Raw genomic sequence first — 14216 nt, 5'->3', positions numbered from 1 at the left:
CAAACATAGTAAGGAAGAAAGCACGAAGAAAGGAAGGTATAAAGGAAAGCCACATAGTTTTCGATTTCTGGAAAAATACCTATCCTATGTCCTGTCTCAGATCCTAAACTATTTTATTATAGTACCCAATTTCATTCAAATCAGTTATTCAGTTATGTGGCTTAGGCGTAAAAAGAGACAGGCAGACAGTCAATTTCACATTTATAAAATAACATTAGTACATAAGGGCAGTAATATAATTTAAAAGTAGTAAGTAATAATTATTATTATGGAAAAAGGAGAATAGATCATTAAGGCTAGAGCTTCCTACATATTTATTTTTCCTGCAATTGTACACTTTATATCTATGTTTTTGGTATTTGGATTTTGGATACGGCGAATGAAGACGACGTGTTGTAGGTACATAATATGTATTGAACCACCGCACGAGCCGAGCGAGCGAAGCGAACGTGCTGATGGCTGAGGACAACGAGTGCCAATCAACAAACATTAGTTTTAAATTTTCACAAAATTTAAAACTATTGTTTTATAAACTTATTAATCAAAGCCTGTGCCATAACGCATCGTGGTGGAATAGCATGTCAGCCTTATTACGAAATTCGCATTATGGATCTTTTACTATGGGGTGAATGAATACATATTATTATAACCATGACTCGTTGTGATTTTTCGATCTTTGAGCTTAAATTATTCATGCTTAACAATTAACATCAACTTAACAAGCATTTGTTTTACTAAGGTTTTACTGGGTCATTAAAATAGAAAAACAAAAGGGGAGGTATTAATCACGTAAAATATGCACCTACTTACTTCATATACTTACCTATCTCTGTTGATAGATAACAGACTATGGATAATTATTTAACTTCATTGTTGGTATCAAGCAACTGCAACCTACCAAAGTAATATGGTAATACAGTTTATTGACCTCTCGCGTAATATTTTACGTAATAGCTTAATCACCTCGCTTGTAAATGTATAATATTTTGTAGATATGTAAATGTAATATTAAATAAAAATTCTTCGGATTATAATTTTATAATATATTTGTACTGAAATATGTGTCTCATTCTTCTGAAACTAAAAGTAAAAGCGTAGGTATCTACTTACCTTAATAATTCGTGGTCTCTACGGTCTACCACAGTCTCTACTCTCTACATATTATAATGCATTCAAAAAAGCTCTTAGTTCCTGTTTCCGTTACGAATAGAAAACATCGCGGCCCCATGAACGGCTTCACGTATAATGATGAGTTTAGTTAGATATATTATGTAACTTGAGAGAAAGTCATAGTTATTTAAACATTATTTAAATCATTTTTCTTACGAAAACAAAACTAAATAAAAAAAGAAAAATATAGTTACTTAAAGAAAAAAATAATGTAACATGTATGTTGATACGTCTACACAAAAAAGTTGCTAATAATATAGTAAATAAAAATCAATTATTTTTTAAATTTCCATCGTGATTCGTGACCAATAGGCAGCTATTATAATATCAACCCTTACGTGAACTTCAAGCTACTGATTACATAAGAATTTAAAATTGCAATATTTAACAAAAGGATGAATAAGAAAAAGAACTAGTTTCATTCATTGAATCTTAAAACCCAACGGAAATCTCTTCACATCTGCTACAACGGTTAAATTTAGTGAACCCTATTGTGTAACATCTTCAATAACTAAGTACCTATAAAAGTCTGTCCACTATAATAGCATCTACAGACGCTCCGATTTGGTTGGTGCCAACCATCCGACCACGACCAAATCGGAAAGTGTAGAGAGCGGTCGGTCCGACATAATTATTATTAATATTGGTTTGACGTGGTCGGATGCGCCGGCGATACCGACCAAACCAACTTCCTATCCGATCCAACCAAATTGGAACGTCTGGAAGCTTTGTTCCGACCAAATCGGCTCATTCCATAGAGTAATATAGGTAATTGGCTCATTCACATTCGCAACGCCGCCGGTGTAGGACGTCAACATGAACGCCGAGGGAGTTACGGTCACCGAACGTGACATATTAATAAAATTGCTGGAACTATATAAAGACTTTCCCTGTTTGTGGGACTTAAGTAACAAAGATTACGCAAATAGAGATGCCAGAAATCAAGCGTATTTTATTATGTTAGAAGTATTAAAAAAAATTGACAGTGCGGCTACATCAAAAACCTTAAAAAATAAGTTGTAAGAGCCGCATATGACTGTAATTTTCTCTATTTCTATAGTAGAATTTAGCCCATTCTCTTCGTACTATGGTCAACTGACATATTACTCTATGGTCAACTGACAGCTGGAAGGCCAACCGTCGGACAATCTGTAGCAATGTTGGAATGGTTGCCTTGTCGGTTCCGATATGGTTGGCACCAACCAAATCGGAGCGTCTGTAGATACATTAAGAATTGCTTTTTGACAGCTCGACGGGTGATACCAGAAGTGATGTTCAAAAGATTATCGATTCTGATACCATTTCAATTATAAATTAAAAATATTATCATAAATCGAATCAGGTACGTAAATAATAATTACAACGTAAACGTACTAATAAGATATGTAATAATAAGATCACATATCTATGCATTGTATGTTAAAACTAAACTAAACTAATATTTTATTATTTATTGGTTTCTATCTTACAATTTGGTTGTCTTTACGTTTAAATTATATAACATAATAGAAGAGTTTTTCTGCATCGGATATATTTTACAAAGTATTTCTATCGATTATTATAATCTATCGACCCATCATTGAATAATTCTGTGTAGACATCACTAAGTGGGCGGGACCTGTCCATGAAGAACGATAATTATTTGTATGACATTTTAACATAGACAATACAATCCTTCATAGGCGTGAAGCTGTCAAAAAGCAAATAATATAATGGACAGAGTATAGTTATGTAATAATTCCTACCGTCCGGGCCCTAAACATTTCTGCGATTTTTTTTATTCTTATATATAATGCGTTTTATTATTAAAATCATGATTAATAAATACCTACTATCGTACACCTTGATCGTTATGCGATTATAATAAAGTATATCTTAGTCATTTAAATATGTTTTGCCTTAAATGAATAATGTACGATGAATGAAAGATTTAAATTAAATTGTGTTTCTAGATTCTAGATGTTATGTTATCTTATGTTATTATCGTATAGTCGAGTTATCAGTCTAAAGTTATTTGCTCTCCCGTCGAGATAATATCGCCCCAGGAGAGTAATGCACTTGCTTATGGACACATGTGGTTTTACAACATTAAATAACATAAACACACTAATAGTTGTATACGTAGTATATTATTATTAGTCTGTGCTAATAGGTACAGCATCATACATCCATCCAAATACTTAAACATGCGTAGGTATAGAACTGACTCGTGTGAATAATTATTTTGCGGTTATGAAATGTAAATCAAATTATATTTAAAAGAATTAGGAATCGACACTGAATTTATGCTTATTATGATATAGTTTGTGAGGATGTATATTTGTTACTCTTTCACGCGAAAATTACTGAACGTATTTTGATAATTATTATTGAAACTGTACGGCACCACCTATTTACTTTTAAATTTTTGTAATTTGTACCTAGCCGCCTAGCGATTAGCCAGATTACAACATCGACTTATCAAGTTTTATCGAATAAACTTATTTTTTTTTTATATTATTAACTCCATTCATACAATAAAATTGTAGAAGATTGTCTGTTGTCCGGATATCAGGCAATAACTGCAAAAGTGGACGGATTTTTATGAAACATAGGCTATATTATATATGCCTATATTTCATAAAAATTCGTTTCATAAATTATATATTCCCGAGGACTAATAGCTATATTATATAGCTATTAGTCCTCGGCAACACAATATATTATCAGCTAAATTTTTCAAGTACGGTATATAATTTAAATGAAAAAAAATACAAATACCTAGTTGCTTAGTTCTGTTTCGAGTATGAGTATGGGTTGATAAAAAATGCGACACGTTTGCCTGTAAAACATCGATGAGTGTAAGCGTTCTAACATACGAACGGCAAGTTGCGAGCCAACTGCCCTCGACATGTGGCGACGGCTGAAGCAGCCTCTGCCGTTCACAACTTGCCGTTCGTCTGTTAGAACTCTAAAATTGTTTAATCATAATTTAATAATGTACGCATATTACATCACGGCGTCATTCATTTTAGACTTGCTCCATTTATATTAAATAATTTTTAAAAAGAATTAAGGAAGAGGATATCCTAGCAGGCGGAGGTAAATAAAACACGATAATGCTTAATACGTTACGAATATAATATTATAAAATATTTTCAGCCTATCGGAACATAATCTTAGGGTGTCTACCGATATTTACATAAACCAAAGGCGGGAGGGGGTTCAGTCGTGGTCGGGCGGCGGGAAGCCGCGCGCGGAGAGCGGGTCGGGCGCGGGCGAGGCGTGCGGCGCGGGCGAGGCGGCGGGCGACGCGGCCGGCGACGCGCTGCCCAGCGGCGACGGCAGCGTGGCGTACACCGTCAGCCGCGGCGGCTGGTACGACGGCGCGTACGAGTCGCTGCGCGGGTTGTAGAACGGCGAGTCGTCCGCGCAGGGGTCCAGGTTGGGCGAGTACGGCGTCACGGCGCCGCACGAGGGCGCGTCGTCGCTGGGCCGGTACGCGGGCGCGACGGGCGCGTACACGGTGCGCCGCGGCGGCTCCGCCTCCGGCTTGTGGTGCGACGACGGCGCGTACGCGTCCGACCAGCGCGCCTTGCTCGGCGTGAAGTCGCCCTTTATGTACAGCTGGATCGGCCGCCGGAACCCCTTGCTGGCGTGCTGCGGCACCCCCAGGATGCACGACTTGCTGAAACCGACTTCGGGCGACAGTAGATACTCTCTAAATTTGTTCGGGAATAACTCAATTGAATTGAAGTTTTCATAAATGGTCGGCTGAAACAAAAAGAAAATTTCTCTTAAAAAACTCTCGCTATTAGCGATATTTTCAATAATTTTAATACTAGAAAAACAGATACTAATATTATAAAGTTGAAGAGTTTGCTTGTTTGAACGCGCTAATCTCAGTACCTACTCAGTACAGAACTACTGGTCTGATTTGAAAAATTCTTTCGGTGTTAGATAGACCATTCATCGAGAATGGCTATAGGGTATATATCATCTCGCTAAGACAAACAGGAGCCGAGCTAAGCGGGTGAAACCGCGGGGCGCAGCTAGTTACACATAATCAAACAACAACAACATTCGACAATCAAATTATTATACTCAACAAATTCTTTCGCTGTGCCAGAAAATAAACTCCAGTTACCGTTAAACGCTTCTTTTTCTTATAGCTAGCCCAGTTTTGCGCTTCGAGCACGAGTTTCCCGCCCGGGCGCAGGTCGTTGAACATCCTACGGAAGGCGCGCTTGAGGCCCGCGTCGCCCCAGTTCAGGTGCAGCCACTTGGTGGTCGACAGGCACAGGATCAGGTCGAACTGGGGACTCTCCATGCCGGAGCCCACTGCTACGTCTTCGCGGGGCACGTAGTTGCCCTGGAAACAAATATTTATTAATGTCTTCTGTCAAAATGTCTAATAGGTGGACCCGGAATTAAAGGAACTACCATTTGAGTTATGAAATACAATCAAAGCATGTAAGTATGTTGAAACTATAAATTAAAGTATATATGTTACGGCTAAAGGTAGGTGAGAACATAAACTTAAGATTAGCCGGCTAAACTTAGGTTTATTTTCGACGAGGTGTTAATGTTAGTTTGTTCTATCTTTAGCCGGCTAAACTTAAGTGTAACCGCAGGCCCGTGGCTAAAAATGTCGGGGTGGGTAGATTTGGTTACTATAATACATGTAAGGAACAGGGCGAGTGTTTTCTGGCACTTCGCCGGCTGCTGCCGCAGCACGCTCGCTGCGCTCGCTCGGCTCGTGCGGGTCTTAAGAGTTCTAACCTAACCTAACCTAGCCACCAGCTTTCTGCCCTGAGTCGGGGTGGGTAGATTTGGTTACTATAATACATGTAAGGAACAGGGCGAGTGTTTTCTGGCACTGTGCGGGCCCCTCAAGCCCTCCACCGGCCCGGCGCTAACCAAATCTACCCACCCCGACATTTTTAGCCACGGGCCTGCGGTTACACTTAAGTTTAGCCGGCTAAAGATAGAACAAACTAACATTAACACCTCGTCGAAAATAAACCTAAGTTTAGCCGGCTAATCTTAAGTTTATGTTCTCACCTACCTTTAGCCGTGACATATACATATATCTCTATTATTTTAATTCTGTTCATCCCAGAATGGTTATGTATTTTGGACATCTTTACAATGTATCCTAGCTTAAGTCTCAATTTGTAATTTATCTTGAGCAATAAAGCATAAATAAATAAATAAATCTTCTGTATTGATGTCTAAACTGACAGTTTTCATAATAATTTGTAAAATGACGCAATATTGCTAGTAAGACTTATGATACCTGACTCATATTCTCGTGGGAGTTGAACATCTCAGTCTCAACATGAATGACTTCTATACTCACTGCTCACACAAATTTTCTATTGAATAAAATCTATATAGTCAAATTCATATCAGTTACCAAAACATAAAACTTAAGGTACATACTTTTATATATTATGTATTTACTATTTACATAAGGTTACACAAATACTAGAAGTCATACCACAAAAGTATAGGATGGACCATATTATCATAATATCTGCAAAAAACCCTAACAAATTATTATACTAACAAGAATATCAATTCTTATTAGTTACCTGTTTGAATGTAACATTATACGGAAAAAGTGGTGGTGATGTATCAGCTGCCTGCGTGTCTCCAATCGGCCCAAAGAGCATTGACATGGACATTGGGAAAAAGCACTGCGTCTCTGGTTTATGGATCGCCTTTCTATTCTTACGCGGTTTCTTCAATTTCCGCCCTGTTAAGGCTTTCTTATCATCCTCTTTATCTAACTTCTGATCAGATCCCACACACTCATCGCATTTCTCTTCTTTACACTTATCACAGTCTTTCTTTTCTTCACCGGCTTCCGATTTCTTTTCATCATCGCCTTTTGCTGTTTCCGATGGTACTGGCACAAATGATTGTAGATTTTTCCGCGCACGGCCTGAAATTAATAAACCAAAATGATATTATGGGTAGTTTTGCTCTCTAAAAAAGTACTTAATGGGTCTAGTTAGTTTCTTTTTTTTTTTTGGAAATTTAAAATTTCATGATCAAAGTAAATAATAGTCATGTTTTTTAATTTTCGTTCTAGTATATTTAAGTATACCAATTTAATAAAAATTTAAGAACCAAGTAATAGTTCAAAATCCTTCCAAATGTTAATTTGAATACATCATTGCATGAAATAAATGTATAACTTTGAAAGATATTTTTTAGGATATTTTGTAACTTACCAATAAGAACAGGATCAATATCAATTCCAACCACAGATCTTGCACCCAGAGTTCGAGCGACTGCTACAGAAATGTGTCCAACATTACAACCAATGTCTAACACATCTTTGTTTTGGAACAAATGCCGATGCATTTCAAAGACTTGCAGACGTATATCCATCATTGCATTTAAATTGCGGTATCCATAATATCTGAAAAGTAATACATATATTGAACAATTGTCATTGTTGCATCAACTGTAAGTACTCTTACATTTTGTATTTGTAAAGCAGTAAATATAGCTTTACACAAACATAATAGATGAATCTTTTGTAAGAGAATTAAAATTAAAACCACAACATGCAAGAGAAAGTGGCCTAATGTAGTTGACTACAATGTGAATTGAAAGTGTGAACTCAAATACACTTCTGAGGTATGGGACAGACAAGTTCAATGAACTATTTTAAATTAAAATAATTATTTAACATGAATAAGTATGCATATAAATGCATCAGGCATGTGATTATTATTAATTTCTAATGGTCTACAGCAGATGTCTAATAAAATAAAGTGTGTCTACTGAACATTAAAAAATTATGAAAATGAAAAGTAATATACTAATTGTTAACTTCTAAATAATAAAACTGTTTGAGATGACATAGATATCTAAAAATAAGATGGAATATCTAAATAGGCTTTAGAGCCAAACCTTATTAGATTTTTTTATAATATGAAAGACTTTCTAAGTAAATCTGTGAATGGTTGGTTCTTAATGTAAATTCATATTTTTATATAAGTTTAATATGTGAATAATTAAAAATTATTGGACATCAAAAATGTATAGGCATTCATACATTCTCATACATTGAAACATATGCACATTGATTCAATTTATGTTAACTAGTAGGATATGAAGACAACAATTAGTATCTGCATATTTGCAGCTTTCATTGTTCTCTAATAGATTTATTGACACAAAATAAATATAAACAAGGAGTGACCCAAATGCAAGAAAAGTTTTATTCTCAGGAAATTACATTTAAAAAACAATTTGTGAGACATACAGTATTGGATGCCTTAATGTTGCAATTTTTGAACAGATTTTTTGTTCTAAATTTTGAAAAAGAACTATGTATTGAAATAAAGTAATTGCAAAATGTCAACATACCTATCATAGTTTCCATACTGATATCGTGAATTTTTGGGATGGAACGTCGGCAGCTTTTGCTCTCCCTCTGAAAGACTCTTCAACTTGGTCCTGTGAGGAGACGCTGGACGCTCTTGAGTTGCAGTTCTTTGTTGAGGCCTCGCCCTCATCCATGCACCAGGCTGAGGCACAACCGGACTAACGATTTTATCCAACGACTCCATCCGTCGCAACTTTTTGGCATCCTTCCCCTTTTGGGAACTGTTATCACTATCACTACAAGAACGTTTGCGCGATTTCGACGTTGACGGCTCCGGTGGAGGAGGCTCCTTGATTGTTTGTTCCTGCTCCTCAACTTGTACCTCATCCGGTGGAGGTATAGACTCTGTTGTGCGACGCCTCACTCTGGGCTTCTTTCTAGGTGTCTTTTTACGCTGTTGCATTTCAAGTCTCTTTTCGTACTCTTCATTGTCCAAAGGTTCCATGAGATTTAAAGGATCTCTTATATTTGGTGGAATTATAACATCTATTTTTGCCTTATGCCGTGGTGGTGTTGGCAGTGGGGATGATTCAGGTGTGACTGCATTCATTGCTCTGTTAACATCCTCATCTTGTAAGCTATTAAGATTTAAAGGATCTGATATGTTTCCTCCAAGCAAAAACTTCGTAGGTGGAATGAAGGCTTCTTTACGAGGCCTCTTGTATGGAAGGAAAAATTTAGAGATAGATGGAAATGATTGTGCTCGTTTCTTAGTCTGTTTAAATTTTGTGCCTGCATGATGAACCCTGCGAATAGTACTTCTTTCCGGGTTTTCCTTCGAAGCTACGTGACTCTTCTTTCCATGACGAAATTTCTTTTTTACTTTTTTCGAATTACTACCACCGAGCGTATCTTCTTCCTTAGATGAATTTGCATCGCTTGCCGTAACATTGTTCGACGTGTCTATTTGAGATGTATCGGAATTATCAACCTCTTTATTCTCCACATTATTAACACTATCGTCTAAGACGTTCTTATTTTCACTTGTGCTTTCACTTAAATTTAAATCCTGTCCAGGACTACCCATCGCGCATTAAATATTACAATAGAGATTACATATTAAAACAACAATACACTTAAAATCAAATTTACCGCCACGACGATTCTTGCAAAATGTACAAGGACATCCGTCAATAGCGATAAACAGGTCTTTTGTACTTGTCTTTATAGATGTAGATTTTACACAAACAGTAATATTAGAACATCACAACACCAAAGCTTTTCTTATGGATGAGCTTTTAAATCCACACAATAAACAAATGATAAAGACTTAAAATTACACACCGCACGACACACATCGGTGTGTAGGAAATAGCAATTTGACGTTTTTTTAATTCGGTGATGCCAGTTTACTACGGATATTAATTTTAATCATCTCTAAACAGATAACGAAAACATTACCATGATCACAGATAATATACTACTATTTGTGACTATTTTAAACAAGGAAAATTATCTGTGAAAATTATAAATAATACCTACTATAGAATGAAATTATATCATTTCAAATCTACGTTTCTGTGTTTCAAAGTGGTTTCAAATCATATCAATGATTTTCATTAATCAGTGCATAAAATATGTTCTTTCGTGGTTCTTTCAATGTTGGAATTTTTAGAAGACGAAGAAACTGGTTTTTATTCATGTTTAAAAATTGAGGAAGTACTTTTACTTTATTTTATCTATTTTACTCATTTTACTCGATTACTCAAAGAGATCGGGACTGGTTAATTTTTAATCAAATTATTAAAAGTTTCAAAAATATTCTATGAAAATACTTCCACGAATTAAGGTTGATGATAAGATCAAGAGGAAATGGAAAGAAACCACGAAACTCTCAAATTTTACAGGCATGATTATAGTTTCTGTGGTCTTTTCATATTTTATTCGGAAATTTTGTGCAAAAATTATGATCTTAAAAATCTTATGTATCTTGTAGCATTTTAAAGTGAAACTTTTATTACATCGTCTCAAACTTTTTGGTCTATATAGCGCATGTTGCGTGACGGTCGAACCGTACGATAATTATCGTACAAATACGATAATTTTGTGCCTAAGTTTCACTTTTACCGTGGTTTCATAAAACCACACAACATTTTCTTTATTTTTACTTTTTGAAGGCAATTTAATTTATTAATCATTACTAATAATATACAAACAACAATATAACAAATTTAATCATAAAGTATACGTCTAAAATACGAATGAAGAATTAATTATTATGATACCAAAAGCCTTGTATCCAGTATTGACACGTTTAATAAACGTAAAACGAAACATCAAACAATGAAATTCGAATTTTGAAATGGCCGTTTACTGTTTTGCTGGATAAACGAAGCGTTGTTATTCGTTTTAGTGTGTTTTATGAATTTAATGTTATTTTTCTAAGATTTAAAAGGTATTTATGTTTCAATTTTTTGTTTACATTTATTATTTGTTTGAATTTATATATGTAAATAATATAAAACATTCAATAAGCGTTTGTGTTGTAATAGAATTCTTTTGGTTACTTCTAAATATTAATATAACATATCGCTGCTTTTGCATAATTTTTGAATGATATACATTCCCTAGTGATAAATCTTAGTACCTATACATTCTATACCGTCACTTAAAATACCTAAGTATCAAAAAAGTTTTTAATTGCTTATCATCATCATCACTTGTTTCAGATGTCTCGTATACCAAAATTGCCAACTACGAAAGAAAATAGGCCTGGCATAATGAATCTAAGGAATAATGTTGTGACGAGAACTATAGGTAATGGCCTGAGTGACGCTGATAAAAAGAGTTTGCTTTTGAACCACACTAAGCCTATGAAAGCATCGACGACATCAACCGTCGCGGCTCCGCGGCTGAAGAGAGCTGCAACTGCCCCAACTGCAGTTTCAGTGGCCCCGAAAGTAAACAAGGTGGAAAAGAAAGTCACCGCTGCAGTAAGGATCCCACCTTATGATTATAAAGCGCGATTTAATGATTTAGTAGAAAAACATAAAGTAATTAAAACTGAACTGAGCGATTTAAAAGATAAACATATAGAAGTATCTGATGAATATGAAAAGATTAAAGAAATTTATGAAAGTAGTAGTAGTGAGAGTGCCATGTTAAAAGAGAAACTATTGAAAAGTATGAATGAATTGAGAGAAAAATCTAATGAATATAATAGTATAAAACTTGATTATGAAATTCAGAAACGTGAGCTTGAAGATCTTCACAATAAAACAAAAATATTGGAAGATGTTACAAACAGTCTTAAGGTTAAATCGGCTGAATATGATAAATTAAAACTAGAACATGAAGAGTTGAGCAGAAGGCATAAAAGTCTTCAGGAAGAGACTGAAGCGTTGCGAGTTCTTACAGAACAGCTCAAAAAAGTATCAGTTGACTTTGATAAACTCAAAGAAGACCACAAAATAGCAATAGAAACAATCAATAATACTAAAAATGACAAAGATGCGCTCCAAAATATTCTGGATACTATGTACAGAGACCAAAGAATCTTAAGGAACACAGTGCAAGATCTAAAAGGTAACATAAGAGTATACTGTCGAGTTCGACCACCACTAGAATCTGAAACTAACAAACCATTGTACAACTTGAATGTACTTGATGCTTGTTCAATTGAGGTTGAAAAAATTGAATTACTCAATTCAGCAAGGAAGGGAAAATCTCAGTATTCCTTTACTTTTGATGGTATTTTTACCCCTCACTCATCCCAGGAAGATGTATTTGCTGAAGTGGCTCCTATGGTCCAATCAGCACTGGATGGATACAATGTGTGCATTTTTGCATATGGACAAACAGGGTCTGGTAAAACATATACTATGGAAGGAAGCTGTGGAGCAGAGAAATATGGTATAATACCAAGATCAATAAACATGATTTTTAACTGTATGGAGGATCTCAAGAGAATGGGTTGGGAGTTAACAATAAAGGCGTCATTCTTGGAAATTTACAATGAGATAATTTATGACCTTCTAAACTCAAGCAAAGAACAGGAGAGTCATGATATTAAAATGGTCAACTCAAAAGGCACGGACGTCTATGTTTCCAACTTGCAGGAAGAAGAAGTTAAGAGCTCTCATGACTTCATCAGGCTGTTAATTTTTGCCCAACGTAACAGACAAACAGCAGCAACAATAAACAACGAAAGGAGTTCCAGATCCCATTCTGTGGCACAAATCAAAATATCTGCCATTAATGAGAAACGTAAGGAAAAGTTTACCAGTAACTTGAATTTGGTTGATCTGGCCGGATCTGAGAGTGGCAAGACAACTCAAAGGATGGATGAGACAAAGCACATAAATAGATCGCTCTCTGAGCTTTCCAAAGTGATATTATCATTGCAAACCAACCAATCTCATATTCCGTACCGGAATTCAAAGCTTACTCATCTCCTTATGCCCAGTTTGGGTGGAAATTCTAAAACCCTTATGTTGGTGAATATTAATCAATTCGATGAGAGTTTTAACGAGACTCTTAACTCCTTAAGATTCGCTACCAAGGTTAACAGCTGTAGAACAGTTAAAGCCAAAAAGAATTTAACTATGGTTGACTTTTAATTGACAGCAATTATATTTACACATTTAGCTTTAATTTATATTACTAGTTAGTACAATAAAGTAATATTACAACATTTATTGCAACAAAAAGTCACCTAATCCAGTAGCAAATATTGGAAAATTGAGCAAAACAGTAATGTAAATTAAAGTTACTGACAATTTAGAATAACAATTATATTTTAATTTGCTAAGGCTACCTTTAATATACTGATGTATTCCACCGATCTGTTATATTCATGTTACGAGTTTTTTAATAGATAATAAATTTAAAAAAAATTGTTTCCAAAAAATGTATTCTTTTGGAAAAATAATGTTGGAATTGTATATGAAAAAAGTAGCATATTTACGTTATAAAATAAAAATAGACATTGATATTTTTCTATACTTATTCATTTCTTGTATATTCTCAGTATTTTCCTAACTTGTATAGTTTTTATGGACAATAAATAACTGTAAGCTGCTGGTTTATGTAGTCGGCTACAGACCTACACATACTGACATCATTTTTTACTATTTTGACCATGATTTTGTTTACTAGGTACACTTATAGTTTAGACCACTATAATATAAACTGTTTTAGTGACTTTAGTTTGTAATTGTTTTAGAATTATCAAGTATTAGTTTTTATGTCGCATCTGTAATCTAATATAAGTACTAGTTAAAGTTTTCTTTTATTTTTTCCTCTGTATTTATTAATAACCTTTTTATTCCAATTTCTCAATTCACCATACCTACTCAATTTCTTTTCACAGATGAATTTCTTTCAACTGCTGACATCCAGCCGTTTGTTTATAAGCCTTTGAAGGAATATTTTTCATAAAATTACTTTGAAAACCTTATGATCTAAGTTGAAAACTAACTAAATACTTAACTAATAAGATGCATTTTTGTTCTTATTTTTCACAAAAATAATTATCAGTATTAGTTACTCATTCAAATTAAAATTAATATTTTAAAAGTACATTGAAATTGGTACATTGAATGTGCTTAAAAGTATATTTGGAGGGCATTCAATATATTTTGATACTGGAAATTGCATTTCAATAAATTTGGTGTGTCAGTAGTAAAACTACTGAACCAATTCATATGAAAATTGGCCT

The 14216-nt window shown here is 34.8% G+C and overlaps 2 protein-coding genes across 2 annotated transcripts; one reads left to right on the top strand and one right to left on the bottom strand.

Moving 5' to 3' along the window:
- Positions 1-4270: 4270 nt before the first annotated feature.
- On the bottom strand, positions 4271-9902 carry LOC149486017 (7SK snRNA methylphosphate capping enzyme-like). Its single transcript, XM_089699304.1, has 5 exons — positions 8539-9902; positions 7392-7582; positions 6747-7099; positions 5297-5521; positions 4271-4923 (listed from the first exon to the last, which is right to left on the bottom strand). Exons 1-5 carry the CDS (start codon positions 9582-9584, stop codon positions 4375-4377), a joined length of 2364 nt encoding a protein of 787 aa, XP_089555430.1. The 5' UTR covers positions 9585-9902; the 3' UTR covers positions 4271-4374.
- An 825-nt stretch (positions 9903-10727) lies between these two features.
- On the top strand, positions 10728-13758 carry ncd (non-claret disjunctional). The gene is made up of 2 exons (XM_089699303.1): positions 10728-10952; positions 11227-13758. Exon 2 carries the CDS (start codon positions 11227-11229, stop codon positions 13114-13116), a length of 1890 nt encoding a protein of 629 aa, XP_089555429.1. The 5' UTR covers positions 10728-10952; the 3' UTR covers positions 13117-13758.
- The last annotated feature ends 458 nt before the right edge of the window (positions 13759-14216 follow it).

Source organism: Colias philodice, chromosome 9, assembly GCF_061535455.1.
Source record: "Colias philodice isolate Cphi_HAF_F1 chromosome 9, ilColPhil1 Martin Lab GWU primary, whole genome shotgun sequence".
Taxonomy (NCBI): Eukaryota; Metazoa; Arthropoda; class Insecta; order Lepidoptera; family Pieridae; genus Colias; species Colias philodice.
The sequence above is the reverse complement of the archived record's forward strand: the minus strand, read 5'-3'. Positions and strand labels throughout refer to the sequence as shown.

What these genes read in the sequence shown, in the direction of transcription:
- LOC149486017 (XM_089699304.1), bottom strand. Translation starts at nt 9,584, where the DNA reads ATGGGTAGTCCTGGACAGGATTTAAATTTAAGTGAAAGCACAAGTGAA. An exon ending in CAGTATGGAAACTATGATAG is followed by an intron (nt 7,583 to 8,538) that starts GTATGTTGACAT and finishes ATTACTTTTCAG; the next exon opens with ATATTATGGATACCGCAATT. An exon ending in AGAAAAAGAAGCGTTTAACG is followed by an intron (nt 4,924 to 5,296) that starts GTAACTGGAGTT and finishes TTTTTGTTTCAG; the next exon opens with CCGACCATTTATGAAAACTT.
- ncd (XM_089699303.1), top strand. Translation starts at nt 11,227, where the DNA reads ATGTCTCGTATACCAAAATTGCCAACTACGAAAGAAAATAGGCCTGGC.